This window comes from Aquarana catesbeiana, linkage group LG07 (assembly GCF_042186555.1).
Source record: "Aquarana catesbeiana isolate 2022-GZ linkage group LG07, ASM4218655v1, whole genome shotgun sequence".
Taxonomy (NCBI): Eukaryota; Metazoa; Chordata; class Amphibia; order Anura; family Ranidae; genus Aquarana; species Aquarana catesbeiana.
In genome coordinates this window covers 217442916-217461617 of record NC_133330.1, presented here as the reverse complement: position 1 = coordinate 217461617, position 18702 = coordinate 217442916, and the positions used below count along the sequence as shown (strand labels likewise).

At 39.8% G+C, this 18702-nt stretch overlaps 1 protein-coding gene across 2 annotated transcripts; it reads left to right on the top strand.

Moving 5' to 3' along the window:
* Positions 1-1739: 1739 nt before the first annotated feature.
* VCAM1 (vascular cell adhesion molecule 1) lies at positions 1740-17523 on the top strand. Of its 2 annotated transcripts, XM_073593038.1 has the most exons (11): positions 1740-2075; positions 2819-3103; positions 4594-4911; positions 6533-6802; positions 8888-9151; positions 10378-10632; positions 12736-13002; positions 13723-13989; positions 14228-14497; positions 14873-14965; positions 16415-17523. In XM_073593038.1, the coding sequence occupies exons 1-11, from the start codon at positions 1997-1999 to the stop codon at positions 16573-16575; spliced, it is 2529 nt and encodes an 842-aa protein (XP_073449139.1). In that variant the 5' UTR covers positions 1740-1996; the 3' UTR covers positions 16576-17523. The 2 variants fall into 2 exon arrangements, with proteins under 2 accessions (XP_073449139.1, XP_073449141.1); XM_073593040.1 differs by lacking the exon at positions 14873-14965.
* The last annotated feature ends 1179 nt before the right edge of the window (positions 17524-18702 follow it).

The following is an 18702-nucleotide window of genomic DNA, read 5'->3' as shown; positions in this document are numbered from 1 at the left end:
CTACGCGTTGCGTCACCCGACACGTGACTTTTTCAAGGTTCACTTAACATTTCCCTATAGGTGTCTGAACACTTTTAATGATAAATTATATGCTTTTTTTCAATCATATACTCACCATTATCTATTCTAGCGCTTTAGTATTTTTGTCTTTTTCTAGAACAGCAGAGTCTGTTTACACCCAGCCTCCCATAGAGCAAAGCAGGCTCTGTTCGTTTCCACTATGTAGAAACTGGGCAGACACGGCCTGCTCTGATCAGCAGAGGATCAGTGGACAGATCCCCTGCTGATCAAAACGGAGTCCATACAATGTGAAAGGGGTCAGACCACTTCTGTTGCTTACTTCTGTTGCTAGGGAAGCCTGTTGGTGGACTGGTATGTCCTCGGTACAGGACTCCCTGTGGCTATCTTAGTGGAGTCTTGTGTTCTGATTGGAAACTGAGATTAGAGGTGGCCATCTTAGACACAGGGAGGCTTTATTGCAGTTTAGTGCAGGCAAAGGCCCCTGATATTGTCTGATCCCTGTGCATGCAAATCCCAGCCACATGCTGTCCACTGGTTGCTGTGCAAATCCTACTTTCAGTAAAGCTGGATATCCCATACAGCAGCTTTTTGAGATGGTAACGAGGGACACCTATTAGCAAAAGAATGTAGTCATAGGACACACCCCCTGCCACGCCCCCTTAAAGGAGAATTATACAAACAAAAATGATTAGTTAAACCCACTAGTTTTTTTTTAAACCACTACTATTCCTTTATATTGGCTTTGGAAATTTACAAATGCATTAATTTAGAAATTGGATGAAAGGTTTAGCACTGGGAAGCACTTTTTGAAAGATAAAAAGTGCATTTTATATACAACTATATAGATCAGACCAAAATGAGAGATAAATGAGGAGGAAAGAGGGACAGAGGGACATTGTTCCAAATCAGGGACAGTCCCTCAAAATCAGGGACAGTTGGGAGCTATATTCAGTACTATGGGAATGAAGACCTCTGGTTGCAACAGTGAAGATATGCTTTCATTCACCCTCCTTTTCCTCTCCTCTAGTCCATTCACAAAACTCCATGTATTTAGAATGTGAATGGACAAGGTAAGACCCTGTACACCCAACCCCCCCCCCCCCCCATCCATTCACAGAATGCTTTACATTTTGTGAAAGAATACAAGTTTTATGAATTGAAGAAAAGGAAGAGAGGCAAGGGAGGTTGAATGATGGGATCCTGCGCTGTCACAGCTGCTGCCTCTCAGACATCACAGTACAGAAAGATCACTATTGTTTACAGGATCCGGATTCACTGAAATAAGAATTATACAGCAACCAGCATAGGATACTCATCATTACAGGTACAATATTTGACTAGTAAATAAAATAGGTGCCAAAAACATGCTAAAATATAGAAGCACAGTTTGCAAGGTTAATCTATACACCTAAGTCAAAATTACAACCTCTGCTAACTAGAGTTTTGCTGCTGCATTGCAATGTTCTTCATATATAAGTGAAAAGGTTTTCGTAAAAAGTTCATAAACCTCTTTAAAACTGTGCAGGATCTTCACATTGTAAACTTTCACCGCTGTGAAACATTTTACTAAGTAAAAAGCTTTCCCTATGATTTTGCAGCATGATGTCATGCTGTATCTCCTCATGTACAGCAGGTGGCAGCATTGTGGCTTTTGAGGACCATTTTTTTTTTTTAATGTGAATTCCCCTAGATAGGAATCCCCTCCTTCTACCTATAAAACAGCTGCTGAGATGTCTGTTACCCAGTCTGAGTGCTGAGTCTTCAGGAAACACAAGAGTCCGAGACAAGTGTATTCCCTATTATTACTACTGGAATTTAGAGCTGCCTAAGAAATCCTGGGATTTGCAGCCCTACTGGAATATTATTAAGCTAATTTGAAGGAATTGCTATTTGAAGCTCCATCACAGGGTCTGTGACACAAAGATCTTATACGGGGTCTTACCCTTATACTTTGTGTTAAAGCAGGACCCTAATTATGTCTGGAAGTCTGGGAGCATCCACTGTGACCAAAGTCATAGGATGTATCATCTATTTGCAGATCATGTCCACATATGGTAAATTATTTGTATTTTAGTGGAAATTATTCATGTTATTATTATTACTGTTTGTTTTATATTCTCTTTGCTATTCAGAGCTGCAGTCTTACTACTGAGACAGGTATTTTAAAAGACATAGAGGTCATGATTTTAATATTATTGTTGGCATGCCTCCATTGTCTTTATATATTCAATTTTCATTTTCAAATTTGAATATTTTGTAGTAATATAATGCTTTGGCCAAATTGTGTTCAATTTCTATCTGTGCAATTCATTGATTCTGTTCTACATATCAAAATTCCAATATTATTTGATAAAAGAACAGTACATTGGAAGCTCATCTCTATTGTCTTTATATATTCAATTTTTATTTACAAATTTTAATATTTTGTCTATAACTGCTTGGCTAAACTGTGTTAAATGTCTGTGTGCGCTATTCATTGATGCTATTTTACAAATCATGATATCAGTATTATTTGATAGGAGAACAATACATTGGTGGCAGACCTCTGTTGTCCATATTGTCTTGTTTCTGAACATCCTCATTCATATATAAGATATAAGAATAATTAAGACAAAATAACACCCAGATTGTTGTATGAATGATTTGTGTAGAATGTAATGTCTATTTTTGGAATAATGGAAGAACTAAGGTATAATTCTAACCTTGTGTATTTCATTGTCAGAATGGCAGATTGTTGTCATGCTCTTTGCCAGGCGAGGTGGCGTGTGTACTGACTAGCTCATTATGTCTTCCACAGCCCATACCAAAGAAATCACCCTTACACAGCCTAACTCTATAATCAAAGCTGAGATCGGGGACAAGCTTCATATCACATGTCTAGGCACCAAATGCCGGAATCCGATCTTCACCTGGGCTTCCCTGTCTGACAATCCATTAAGTGGTACAGTTGCCAATGATGGACAAATATCTGTGCTGACTATGAAGATCAGCAGCGAGAATCTTGACATGTATGATTCCTTTCGGTGTACTGTGCATTGTGATAATCCTCCTGCGGAAAAGGGCTTCAAGGTGATAGCTTACTGTAAGTATTGAATAACTCAAAGTGATGTTAAGCTCTGGTTTAAAAAAGAAAATTCTATTCAAGTATATATTCCTATTGCAAAACCATACCAAACCATCCAACTTCCTATGAGAGGATGGCTACATTCGTCCTCTATGGTCTTGCTGTATGTAGGAATGTAGCCACCCTCTCTTTCTTGCTCCCAAGATGGACTTAGGTCTAGGGAATATGAAATTTGTAGCATGCATAGAGCAGTACACATGACCACAACTAATGTGCATAGAGGTGTGGGGGGGGGGGGGGATTATAGGTTTGGGTACAGGGCCATTAAGTAGTAGACGTGCATGAAATAAAAATGAAAATATGAATATATGAAAATATAAAAATGAAAAAAATGAAATTCTTTTTTAGAGAGAAAGGATATTGTTTAGTATTACTTTAATGAAATCATTGCAAATACACAAATACTTATGTTTGGATGACAGATAGAAGACACTTTTAAAATATTCCACAATGATAAAAATGTAAAAGACTATGTGAAAGTAGTGGCACCTGCTTCAAAACCTTTAGCTATCAGCAACCGTTCTGTATATTGGTGATCTTCATATATGACTTGCTTTAATGAGAACAGCAGGCTTGAGCCTGAAGCTAGAGATCTCCTTTAAAACATTATAGCAGAAGTATTCATGTGGAAACATCTGTCTTTAACGGTCAGTGTTCTTCCTGCACAATGTGTGTTCAATTGTAGGTTCTAGTGCAATGCTTGAATTAACCGCCAGTAACGGTATTGGGTGTGGTTATAACAATCATCGCATTGTGTAACTTCTCCTATGTAAAATCTAAACCAAACCAATGATGCCTATGCCTTGCCTAGGAGTGATATGAGCTCAGTCTGTTTAGCCCTGATAGTATATCATGTGTCTGCATATTATTTGAAAGCCATATCCATGGTTAAATTGTTATCATATTAAAGCTACATACCATGTCTCGAGTGTTTTTAAAATTTGCATAGCACAGAGGTACATTAAACTGCAGGAAAGTAATACTGAAACTTGTGAAAAAAGATAATAAAACAGCGCAATCAAAACCAAAAACTGCTAAACGTGCTGGTGTGCATTAATACATGGGCAAAAAAATATCAACAAAATGTAAATGGTATAAATTGAGCAAGCATGTAACCAGTGAAAGATTTTGGGTTTGATTGCGCTGTGTTATTATCTTTTTTTCACATGTTTTGACTCTTGTCATGAACAGCAGCATTAACCTTACCATTATTTGTTAGTTTATGCAGCACAGGTGATTTACTGTTTCAATACTGAAACTTATTTCACCAATCAGCTGTCAATTTTTTCTTAACCCGCACTGGAAAAATGTAAATTCTGTATGCTATAAGCAACAGTTATACTTTTGTGCTCAGATTTTTATGGATAAGGCTTTTAGCGTGTAGCTTTACCTGATAGATGTTCTTTGCTTACTTCAGTCTAACTAATGCAATAAATGTCTTATTGCAGCATTTCCTAAACCCATCCTGACCATCTCAACTCTTACGGCTGGAGAACAGTCACGTATCACCTGTACCATTCCTAATGCCTATCCATTTTACATGGTTGAAGCTTTGATTTTGATTGAAGAGATGACTGTGGCTGAGTATGAGGTCCCACATGAAGATTTAGAAGAGCATGTACTGAAAAATATCAGCCTGTCTCATAATTTAAATCTGACTGATAAAAATGAGGCACAAGAGATTAAATGTGAAGCCACACTACGATTTCAGGAAGAAGGAATTGACCCTATATTTTGGGATACATCTATACAACTCAACCTTTTATGTGAGTAACCCAGGGGCAGCTTTCTGAACATGTATAAGGAGTGTATATTATTTTTTCAAAGTAATTATATAGCACTGTCAGTTTATGCTGTTTATGTGTTATTACATCTATTTTACACATTCACAGTTCCTGCCCTCAAGGAGCTTACAATCTAAGGTCCCTAACTCATATTCATACATACATTTACTAGGGCAGTGGTTCTCAACTCCGGTCCTCAGGACCCACTAACAGGCCAGAATTTAAGTATTACCTTGGGGAGATGCAGGCTAGAATACTGCAATCACTGAGCAGCAAGTGATATCACCTGTGATGTATTTCAGTTATCCTGCAAACCTGGCCTGTTAGTGGGTCCCGAGGACAGGAGTTGAGAACCACTGTACTAGGGCCAATTTAGACATTGTCCAATTAACCTACCACCATGCCTTTGGAGTGTGGGAGGAAACTGGAGTTTCCGGAGGAAACCCACGCAAGCACAGGGAGAACACTCAAACTCCATGCAGGTAGTGCTGTGGGTTGGGATTTGAACCAATGACCCTAGTGCTGCTAGGTGGAAGTGCTAACCACTTAGCCACTGTGCTTCCTCCTATAAGTATTATTTGTGAGCTATAAAGCCCAATACCAGGCACCTAAAACATTATTCCTTACAGTGGGGCTGTACCTGCCCTGCAAGAGTTTCGATCTATGGGAACAATAAAAGAAGATTTACTTACCTGATCCTCAACACCTTCTCGTTGGTAGATCAGTCACAGCAGCATCTTCTCCCCCATGCTCCAGTGGTCTAGGGTTCTAACACCATCAAGACCAATATAGGGGCCATAGCCCCATATTGAATGTGTTGACACTGAGGGACAGTCCCCTGCCAGAGTGTGGGGAGCACCATCTGACGGAGGATAGAGTAAGCAAGAGTGTTTCTTTTTTCCTTTCAAATCATTTTCAAATTCTGCAATATCCATTGGCCAGCATAGAGGAACATGCTCATCTAAAAGGATGCCAGGGAGGTGTTCTTTCACTTGGCCTCATCCCTTGTCAGGACTTGCTCTGAGTGCATCTGAATGGGTAGCTAGAAAGAGGGATATGGAGAGAATGGAATGAACTGTAGAAACAGGCATTAAGGAAATAAATGTAGCTGGGGATCCCTGGAACGATTTGAGGGTGTTTATGTTGACTAAAGGTACACAGAGTTTTAAAGCAACAGAATGACACAATTAAAACTTACAGCATATATATATTTTTTTTTACTCTTTAAAATGAAACTAAACCTACACTTACAAAAACCTGGGAAGTAGTGAAGATGTATGCAGAGTGTAAAATGTGCTAACCTCTAGGTCCTATAGCCAGGTCTCCTACCTGTCCCAGTGTAATCTACTTCCACCTTCTGAGTCTTCTTTGGATGTCAGTTGTTGGCTTGACAATAAGGAGATGATGACAAAATTTGTGAACTAAAGCGCACCAAAACTTACAAAAGGCAGCTCCAGTGGGAACTGTGAACAGAGACATGTAGTTTAAATACTCCAGTCCAATCCTATCTTTGTGTAACTGAAATCAGAGTTGTCCTTTTAAGGCTTGTAACAGTATTTCACAATCTTATATCACTATTTTACACTTTTTTACTTTTTCGCAGATCCTCCAGAAAAACCAATTATCAAAGCTTACCCTGGCCCAAATGTGAACAAAGCAGAAAACATCTCCCTGAAATGTACATTTGAAAGTAGATCCCCAGCTAGTATGCAGTGGGTGAAAGTGGATAAGGACAATGAACTGGTCATGAGCATGGATGACCAGGGAACTCTGACAATTCCGAATGCAGGGCCAGAAGATAGCGGGATGTACATCTGCCGTGTACAAAACAATGTAGGAAAAACATCTTCCCAAATGCAGATTACTGTACAAGGTAAGACAGGAAGAATATAACTGCTTGTAACTCAGCTAATGTTCCTACTGCTTTGTGACAGGTTGAATTTGCATGGCTCAATAGACCAGAGCCTACCAGTAAGGCTCCGTTAACACCTAGGTGTCCTGGATTGACCTAGGCGACCATGTCTTTATAACCCTTGCTTTGTGCACTGGTGCGCATTAATGTTGGTGGGAGCATGAAATTGTCCAAAATGTTCTGGTATGCTGACGCCTTAAGAGTTCCCTTCACTGGAACTGAGGAGCCAAGTCCAACTCCTGAAAAACAACCCAACACAATGACCCCCCTTCCACCAGATGATTTGGACCAGTGCAAAAAGCAAGGTCCATAAAGACATGGATGAGTGAGTTTGGGGTGGAGGAACTTGACTGGCCTGCACAGAGTCCTGACCTCAACCTGATAGAACACCATTGGGATGAATTTGAGCGTAGGCTGCAAGCCAGGCCTTCTCATCCACAACAGTGCCTTCTGGAAGAATGATCAAACATTCCCATAGACACACTCCTAAACCTTGTGGACTGCCTTCCCAGAAGAGTTGAAGCTGTTATAGCTGTAAAGGGTGGGCCAACTCAATTTTGAACACTACAGACTAATGCCCTGTACATACGATAGAATTTTCTGACAACAAATGTTCGATGGGAGCTTGTTGTCGGAAATTCCGACCGTGTGTAGGCTCCATCGGACATTTTCCGTCGGAATTACCAAAAAAACAAAATTTGAGATCTGGATTTCAAATTCCGATCGTGTGTATACAATTCAAACGCACAAAGTTCCACGCATGCTCAGAATCAAGCAGAAGAGCCGCACTAGCTATTGAACTTCATTTTTCTCGGCTTGTCGTACGTGTTGTACATCTACGCGTTCTTGACGTTCTAAATTTTTTACAAGATTTGTGTGACAATGTGTATGCAAGACAAGTTTGAGCTAACATTCGTCGGGAAAAAAAACATGGATTTTGTTTTCGGAAAATCCTATCGTGTGTACAGGGCATAAGACTGGGATGCCAATAAAGTTCATGTGCGTGTAAAGGTAGGTGTCCCAATACTTTTGATAATATAGTGTACTTTAAAGCAGACTTGTTTTTTTTACCTTAATGCATTCTCTGCATTCCCCCTTTTTACTTACCTGAGCCCGATCTTGATCCAGCACTGTGCATAAGAGCAGTGGCTCTCTCTACTCTCTTCCTCCTCACAGGGCAGATTGGTTGCAACAGGAGCCATTGGCTCCTGTTACTCTGAATCAAATCCTGTGACGAGGGAGTAGGGGGTAGGGCAAAGCCCAGCTGTCTATGTATATTGGCGCAGGCAGCGGGGCTTAGGAGCAAACCTCTTTACCCCTTTAGCAAGCAGCTTGCTGGGGAAGGGGGTACTTGGCAAGGGGGGGGAGCCAGAAGCACTGGAAGGGGGACCCCAGAAGAGGAGGATCAGGGCTGCTCCGTTTAAAACCATTGCACAGAGCAGGTAAGTATAACATTTTTTATATTTCGAAAAAATGTAAAAAAATTTAAGAGTCACTTTAATGCCTTGTAAGCACTGGCATCTGGAAACAAAACAGTTGCTTTCACTATTACTTGCTCCTATAACACTTAGTAGCTTTTACTATGCCACTTGCTATTGTTAGCACAGCAACCAACATCAGTCAGCGTATTGTGAAATTGGTCCTTTTGGTGCATTTGCTGAGTTAAGATGAAGCGCTGCTGACTTGCATCATCCAATCATGTGCAAGCAGAAATGCTATTTTTTTCCTTGCACGTGATTGGGTATTCTTTGCACTCACATTTCATTCACTAAGCTCTGGGGCAAATCCGCTTGCAAAGTGCAACTTCCCTTGCCAAGTGAGCAACCTTTTTTGCCTTTAGAAATGTACCCCAGCGATTCACAATAGGGACTTACAAATTCAAGTCTTCTGTTTTGCACAATGTAAGAGAGCTGGAAAGGAAAGAAATGTGCAGTATAAAAGTAAATGTATAATTTGTGAAAACGCTGGCATATGCTATGTTTTGTGGAAATGTTGTCTACCTTTTTTCAAGCCACTTAAGTATAACAATATATATATGTTTTCTAGCTCTTCCAGAAAAACCTAAGTTGACCATATTTCCTACAACCAAAGTGCAAATTGGACAGTCTGTCACAATTGAATGCCTAGCTAATGAAATGAATGTGCATGTTACCTTGTGGAAGGTATTAAAAGATAGAGATACTCCCCTTCTAGAAGCAAATGGAAAATTAGTCATACAAGAAGCAGACCCAATAGACACCGCCATATACAAGTGCACAGCTGAAAATGTTTATGGAGTTAGTGAAGCATCAGAATCACTCACAGTGGAATGTAAGTATGATTTATTGATACATAGAAAACCTACATGTAATCATCATCAATATGTGTTTAGCTGCTTAGGGTCCCATTTTGGACCATTTCACAGCACAGTATTACTGCAACGCATAAGAGACAACTTGCACTTTTCATGCATTATTGTAACAGAAGGGTGCTATGCTTTGCTCTAGTAAAAGTTTAAACTGCCTAAACGTGGGCTGGGACTAAATATTTGCTTTGGTTGTTAATATTCTAATTATCTGACTGGTTATATCTGTTCATTCAGTTAAATTCATAACTGTCCAGTCATCTATGTCTTGAATGTCATACTATTCAGACTTATCTAGCATTAGACATTAGTATGTTTAAAATTACAGACTCCATAGGTATGCATTTCTCAAAAGACTCCAGCGACACACATTACATCGAATGAAGTCATTCTTACAGGAAAATTACTGTTCTCTATGCCATTCTTCTGTATAAAATCAAATTCATCATATAATTTAAACGTATGAATGTTATAATTTACCACCCTAATACAGTACTTAGTGTTGTCCATATACAATATTGTGTTCCACCATCAAGACTGTAAAGTATTTTAATCCTTCAAAGAAGTTCTCCTAGTTCAGCAGTCTCCAAACTATAGCCCGGTGGCCGGATGTGGCCCTTTGCTTGCTTTTGCCCAGCCCTATTCTTCCCATTGACACCAACGAAAGGGCACAATTCCTCCCACTGACAACAATGATGTGGCAGAATTCCTTCTATTGACACCAAAGATGGGGCACTATTCCTCTCAGTGACACTAACAATGAGGCACTATTCCTCCCACAGACTCCAACGATGGGGCAGAATTCCTTCCATTGGCACCGAAGATGGGGCACTATTCCTTCCACTGACACCAAAGATGGGGCACGAGTCCTCCCACTGACACCAAAGATAGGGCATTGTGTATCCCAACTGGATGCCTGGATGCCAGAAACTCTGTGCGTCTTTGGCTCTGTTTCAGGGCTCAATTCAGGCAAAGATTTGGCCCTGATTCGTCCCTGAAACTGAGAACATGGACGCACAGCGTTCCTGTGCGATCCGCAGCCGGTTCCAGTGTGAACCGAGCCACAATGTGCGTAGCTGATTTTGTAATTCAGTTAAACTATAAAATGCTTCACAGTTTTATATAAATTATGATTTGAACATTTATTTCAGGGAAATATAAAACATTAATTATTCATCTCTTTTTTTTTCAGATCCTCCAATTGACACTGCTTTTACTTCTTCTGACGAGGAAGTGAATGAAGGAGGTGAAGTCACTTTGACATGTGCTTCAAAGGGGGTACCTGAACCCAGCTTCTTACTGTATCATTTGTTGCCATCGGGGGATAGAGATCTGCTTTCTGAAGGTCCAGTGGTCACATTGACAAATGTGACCAGTGGGGTTTATCAATGTGAAGCCACAAACTCGCTGGGCAGCAAGAAAGAGAAACTGGAGCTTAGAGTGAAATGTGAGTAGTGGCAGTGGTAATCCCAAAAACCATCCAGGCTAACCTTAATTTAGGTCAATGTACTTTTTACTGATTCCTTATATGCAATAAAGAGTTAGGCAAATGTGTTTTGAACACATTTGATTACATTACATTATACATGAGACAGTGCAGTGATTTAGTGGGGAGAATGCAGGAAGATATACAGTCAGGTCCATAAATATTGGGACATCGACACAATTCTAATCTTTTTGGCTCTATACACCACCACAATGGATTTGAAATGAAACAAGATGTGCTTTAACTGAAGACTTTCAGCTTTAATTTGAGGGTATTTACATCCAAATCAGTTGAACGATGTAGGAATTACAACAGTTTGTATATGTGCCTCACACTTTTTAAGGGACCAAAAGTAATGGGACAGATTTACAATCATCCATCAAACTTTCACTTTTTAATACTTGGTTGCAAATCCTTTGCAGTCAATTACAGCCTGAAGTCTGGAACGCATAGACATCACCAGATGCTGGGTTTCATCCCTGGTGATGCTCTGCCAGGCCTCTACTGCAACTGTCTTCAGTTCCTGCTTGTTCTTGGGGCATTTTCCCTTCAGTTTTGTCTTCAGCATGTGAAATGCATGCTCAACCGGATTCAGGTCAGGTGATTGACTTGGCCATTGCATAACATTCCACTTCTTTCCCTTAAAAAACTCTTACGTTGCTTTCGCAGTATGCTTCGGGTCATTGTCCATCTGCACTGTGAAGCGCCGTCCAATGAGTCTGACGCATTTTGCTGAATATGAGCATATAATATTGGCCGAAACACTTCAGAATTCATCCTGCTGCTTTTGTCAGCAGTCACATCATCAATAAATACAAGAGAACCAGTTCCATTGGCAGCCATACATGCCCACGCCATGACACTACCACCACCATGCTTCACTGATGAGGTGGTATGCTTTAGATCAGGAGCAGTTCCTTTCCTTCTCCATACTCTTCTCTTCCCATCACTCTGGTACAAGTTGATCTTGGTCTCATCTGTCCATAGGATGTTGTTCCAGAACTGTGAAGGCTTTTTTAGATGTTGTTTGGCAAACTCTAATCTGGCCTTCCTGTTTTTGAGGCTCACCAATGGTTTACATCTTGTGGTGAACCCTCTGTATTCACTCTGGTGAAGCCTTCTCTTGATTGTTGACTTTGACACACATACACCTACCTCCTGGAGAGTGTTATTGATCTGGCCAACTGTTGTGAATTGTGTTTTCTTCACCAGGGAAAGAATTCTTCGGTCATCCATCACAGTTGTTTTCCGTGGTCTTCCGGGTCTTTTGGTGTTGCTGAGCTCACCGATGCGTTCTTTCTTTTTAAGGATGTTCCAAACAGTTGATTTGGCCACACCTAATGTTTTTGCTATCTCTATGATGGGTTTGTTTTGTTTTTTTAACCTAATGATGGCTTGCTTCACTGATAGTGACAGCTCTTTGGATCTCATATTGAGAGTTGACAGCAACAGATTCCAAATGCAAATAGCACACTTGAAATGAACTTGGGACCTTTTATCTGATCCTTGTAAATGGGATAATGAGGGAATAACACACACCTGGCCATGGAACAGCTGAGCAGCCAATTGTCCAATTACTTTTGGTCCCTTAAAAAGAGGCACATACACAAACTGTTGTAATTCCTACACCGTTCACCTGATTTGGATGTAAATACCCTCAAATTAAAGCTGAAAGTCTGCCTTTAAAGCACATCTTGTTCGTTTCATTTCAAATCCATTGTAGTGGTGTATAGAGCCAAAAAGATTAGAATTGTGTCGATGTCCCAATATTTATGGACCTGACTGTATTTGTGAGTCCTCAAATGTGGTGGGAAAGCAAGAAGCCAACATGATCCAGGTTAAATTATGTGATCCTATAAATTAGTTTATTTTTTATGAATTGTTCATAAAGATCCAACAATAACTGCCCAAGTTACTGCATGAAATTCTTGTCTATATTCCCATGTTAATTATCTATATAGCTTTATCCACTGAGACATGGCTTTGTTGACCTAAAACAACAGAAAAGGTTGAAAGACTGTCCTCTGGGTTTATTTTAAAACGATTTATTTTTTATCTCAACAGTTCCACCCAAGAATACACATATAACTATTGCACCCTCATCAGAGGTTAGAGAGGGAGACTTCATAGACATCATATGTGTTTCAGAAGCTTTTCCTGCTCCCAGACTTTCTCTGAAGGTGAAGACAGAAGATGGTGTAAGAGAGCTGGTATCGGAGGGTGGACGGTACCAAATTGCACATGCTGGCATGAAACACAGTGGGACATACATCTGTGAATCTACAAATATCGCAGGACAGCAACAAGTGGAGACCACACTGACCATACAAGGTGAAGAAAAAAATCAAACATTATAACGACGTATTTAATAAATCATAACTAATACAAATAAAATATATAAGTAAAGTTATAAGATTCCAAGTGTAGTAACCCAACCAATGAGATTTTATTTTATTGAAGGCAGGTGATGGAAGGATGATATAACCTATGATAGGTTTTTGTGGGTATTTGCACTTAGTATATTGTCCTTTGTAGATACAGCATAACTGCATAAGGGCTCTTGCACACTGAGCCACTCTGCTCCTTTCAGCAAGGGATCTGTGAACAGAGCTGAACAGAACGGATGTCAGTTTTCTTTATATTTGGGCCTGTTCAGTTTGTGTTTGCATTTACAGAGCGGATGTGGGTGGACCCATCATAGCTCCATGGGCGGCTGTATGTAAACACACTTGTGTCTGTTTATATCAGGTTACCTCTGATCCATCATATTTAGGTCCGGAAAAACAGAAAAGGATGGACTCAGAGGTAGTGTAATCATATATCTTAGAGCTGCATGGAGCTTCCAATCAGGTCCGCCTGAAAAACTGAAAGGTGGACCTTATAGGAAAGCCCCTGTAAAAGGGTCCTTAGACAATGAAGACTATACCCTCAAGTATTGTAAGCTTTTAAAGATGGTATGTAGCATTCAGTAACCAGTGCTTAACAGGTGAGGCTACACTTTTAATTTTACAAAGTCTTCTGTTTTTAAGGTGTATTTTCTTTTCCTTACAGTTCCGCCCAAAAAAACATTTCTAACCATCAGCCCTTCACCAGTATTGAAAGAGGGAGAGAGTGGACAGATCAGGTGCATATCAGAAGCTTTTCCTGCCCCCAGATTGGTGCTGAAGAAGCAGACAGAGGCAGGCCCGATTGAGCTAGAAGTGGAAAGTGGGGAGTACAGCTTTACACATGTTGCAGTGGAGCATGCAGGCACCTATATATGTGAATCAACAAATGTGGCTGGGCAGCAAATAGCTGAGACCACAATGACTGTACAAGGTGAGAACTGAACATGTTTCATTTATATGCATCTTTTGTTTAGATCTTGTGTCTTGTCTGTTCTGGTATTTGCAACACTGAACAAAAACTAAGCCCAAAAATTTGGTCCAACAAAAGGAAGTGACCATTCTGGAAGCTGCCCTTGCCTAGCTTAGCAATTTGTTTTTGCTCCTCCTAATTGATTGTGTTTGTTATTCTAATAGTATTTTATATATTTTTTTTTAATATAATTCAACAGCTCCACCCAAAAACACTTTTATATCAATCACTCCATCTTCAGTGGTGAAAGAGGGGGATGATGTACAGATCCAGTGTATATCTGAAGCATATCCTTCCCCGCGGCTTGTCCTCATGGTGAAGACAGAACATGGCATCATTAGCCGGTTGGAATCTGAGGATGGATGGTACAATATCACAAAAGCAGAAGAGAAGAACACGGGAACATACATCTGTGAATCTACAAATGTGGTTGGACAGCAAACAACAGAGGCCGTGTTGACTGTACAAAGTGAGTACCATGCAACCGGTGAAACATTCTAACTTTTATGATATGTTATGATAACTTATATACTAACCCAAAAACTGTTTAACATAGTATTTCAAAGGTTAACGCCACCCGAAAAATTATTTTAAATGATGAGTGGAAGCTGGAGGTTGAATCACCCACCCACCAAATCATTAGGTATACTGTAAATAGCTGGAAATGCAGGTGTAGTGATCCTGGATATATGCAGTATAAAAGCTGGTAGGTAATTCAACTCAGCATCTACCCATGTTTGAAATGATAGTTATGGATGGACTGAAACTTTAAGGTTGTAGGGTAAATTATACAACACTCTAAGATATAAACTTATGTATTATTAACCTCACAATTTTCTTCCAGTTCCGCCACGAAACACCACAGTTGTGGCTCCATCACAGAACATCACAGCAGGTGTTACTGTCACTATCACTTATGACATCATCCCACCTCCAGGTGAGAAGTGCCCTAAAGAGCTTCTTTCATGGCTTCCTTCCTATAAATCTACGCTAAGTGCTTCTAATATACTACTTTGCTGGCTTATTTATAGAATAGAAAGAGAAGAGCCCACACACAGGAAACCATGACTGATTCTAGAAGCTCAATCTGAGAAACTGTTCAGAGAACATCTGCTAGAGTTTTGTTTAACAGCATACATGTATCTGGTTTATAACACGGGAAGTAGTAAGCAGGGTCACAGCTATGGGGAGCTTCACAAAAAACATAAGTTAGCCTAAACTGTGTCATATAAATGACCAGTTCTGTGACCTTTCTCGAAACATTTTGCTCTTTGCTTCTGCTTTCTGTCTTTGCTGCAGGCAATGAGACTTTGTTATATGGTTATATGTTATATGGTTATCACACTCTAAGCAATGGAGGAGCCAATATACTGGTTTTCAAGTACATTTACTTTGAGGTGGATTGGGAGTAGAGTGGTTAAAGTTAGTGGCTTATCCCCATCACTGTTTGTGAGTAATTTTAGAAATCCCCTTGCTCGTTGAAAGCAAATTGCACTAAAAAGGAATACTTGCTAAATGCTTGGTGAAGTCTGCTACATATTTCTTTAAAGCAACAGCTAGAATTGCTCTTAAATTTTCTATTTAACACTTCAACAATGGATTGAAGGATGTTATTGGTTTTCAAGAATGATGCTTTTCAGATGCTTTTTCAATGCTTGTAAATGCTTGCTGAGCCTACAGCTTAACATACTAGCACTTCTCATGCTGATGCCTGTTTGAACTAGGCCTAAGTGTAATATTTGCTTATGTTTATTATTTTTAACCCTCATCATATTCCAATACAAGAAGGATAAGTATTGCATACTGACATACTATATCAGTGATGGCGAACCTTGGCACCCCAGATGTTTTGGAACCACATTTCCCATGATGCTCAACTACATTGCAGAGTGCATGAGCATCATGGGAAATGTAGTTCGAAAACACCTGGGGTGCCAAGGTTCGCCATCACTGTACTATACACTAACCATACAACAATATTTGGACACACTACTTTACTTCTACTTTTAATCGATAACTTTTATGCACTGCTATAACTTCTGGTCCTTGTAGCCACCAATTTATTAGCACAAATTAGTAAAAATATTGTCAAAAATACTGTATGTGTGCTTGCTTTTGAATGGACCTCTTTTACATATTTCATGTTTGTCTCTTTCATTTAAAAAGATGTTTTAATAGAATAAAGCTTAAGTTACAAACTGGCATCCTATTCTAGGACAGTGTGTAGACAACTGCACAGATTCCCATGATGCATCTAACTACTGAACCCGACCTCACTTTCTGTCTATAGAACCGGCATCTGTTGTGCCAGTGAATGCAGCCCATTACTCTTTGGCCTTGTTCCTGTCAATCTTTCTTACCATCCCCCTTCTTGTCTCTTTTGCAGAGCGACAGCAAAGCCCAAGATTTGACTACGTGCCACCAGCAATCATTGGATCTGTAGTCCTTGTAGCAACTGGTTTTATAGGAATAATTGCTTATCATCTGAAGCAGGCGAAAGTACAAGGATCCTACAGTTTAGTAAAAGCATTGAGGAACAAAGTATGACTTTAGAAAACTGGATTTATTGGACATCTTTAGATGCAGAGTGATATTACAATACTGTTCAAAAGGACCACAGTCTGTGGCAGAATAAAAGCGGAATCAGTCAAATGTTCACAGGGTTTTTAAAAAAAAATCAAAGTGCACTTGTGCTGGCCACAGCTTTGCCTAGGGATACATGAAATGAACAAGGATATGGCAACATAATATTTCAATGGACCTATCTTTAAAGAAAGACAAAGACTATAAAAGACAATTATTTAAGAGAGAAAGTATCTCTCATCTGAGACTGAATGGAGCCAACTTGTTAAAAATCACTGTTTGCACTTAGTTTTTTCTATCCTGTATATATTTTTTGTATGCGTGTTTTATATGTTTCTAGAAACTGTCTGTATTTAATTTAATATTACTTGTTTTGTCCTGACTCTATTTTCACGTTTGTTTTATGTGGTGGGGATGTGTTATGTGAGTTGAATCTTAATTTGCCCGTTTAACTACAGAGGACTAGAGAGGCTCCTGACTTCTTTTGTTGGCATTTAAATGAAAGAGCTAAATATATGGAAGGATCAAACCCAGAATGGATAGAATGGGTATTATGTCACTGGGGGTGCAAAAGGAAACAATACTGTTATATTTCTAAGCAGAGAAGAAATTACTGTGGATGATTCATCTATTATGCTTGTTCCATACATAGAAAAGTTCCTTTAAAAAAGCTGAACATTAGGCTAGGAGAATGCACTGTGAAGTATGATTTTCTTGAACGGTAATTCTGAACTATAAGATAACAATTTATAAAGCTTTACAAAAGATTATGGGTACAGACTAAAGCATATGATTTATTGCAATGTCTACTTTACAGTAAATTTTTATATAACTCACATTTTTATACGATTGCTCTTGTATATCTATTGTATTAAATATACAAATTTAGAGATTAAAGAAGTGGGGCCCTCAGAGACTTTGTGTCATGTCTCTCTCTTAACAACTGCTGAACTAAGCAATATACATATGTGTGTATGTAAATATATATTAAGCGCTACCCCCGTAGGAGCCGCTTGAGTTTGTTTGATCCGTTAGTCTGCCCTTCAAACCCAAGAATCGTCATAGCCCCTACTGGCACACCTAGCTATAAGGTTAGTGGAATGCCACAATATATGACAAACAGACACCATTCAAGCTGAATTCAACCTTCAAAGTTTACTCACTCCAAGAGGAGAATGTAAATGAATGTCAGTGAGCCGATTCCTGGGAGAAAGCAACCAAAAAAACCCAGTTGAATCAACGCTAAGAAAATTTGTTAGGTACAGGTAATAATGACAAGTGAATAATAATTATACTTAGGATAGGCAAAACAATAACAAGGAATTTTAACAAAGAAATTTCTTCTTACCAGAGGTTTAACTGAACTGGCTATCACTAAAAGTGAAGGAGGCCCGGCCTACTATAACTCTGATTCCAAAAAGAGATGGAGTAATATAGGTACCAATAGCATGTCCCCTTTAGGAGCAATAAAAAGACAGTGTTCAGAGTACAAGGCCTTGTAAGTATCTTCACTGACCGTTGGAGCCGGAGTAAGACAATGATTACTCAAAGTGTAATAAAGGGAGTCATTAGTCAGCATAAAGGATTTGATATGGCAGCAACAGGTCCTCTTTAAACTCTGAAAACTACAATGTCTGCCTGCAGTGTTCAGAGTGGGTAGTGCATCAGCAAAGTGGGCAAGTGCCCTCTCACTCGTACTGCGACCAAGGCAGAAAAGAGGATGTCCTTGCAGATAGTGCTTCAGCGGCCTGCCTGGCCACCTTGCGACCAGATCGCCTCTTGCCATCAGCTGCCTGGAGATGCACGGGAGGTCTCTCTCTGTTGGGACACTCGTCTACCGCTTTCTCTGGAGCCATCTCTGGAACCGTGACAGGATGGTTCTTCAGCAGATCACAGCAGTCTCCCTGGACACGTCCATCTCCCTCTCTGCTTCATGGTGAATCTCCCCTTTCCAGGCAGTCTCGTCTGACTGAAATTTACAGAGAGCCTGCTGGGCCAAGGGCCTTAGGAGGCTATGGGGTTGTGTGAGATGGGGACTTCATGTCCCAAGATGCCTTGCACCGCTGGAGCCCTGTGTTGATTAGCTCTTCT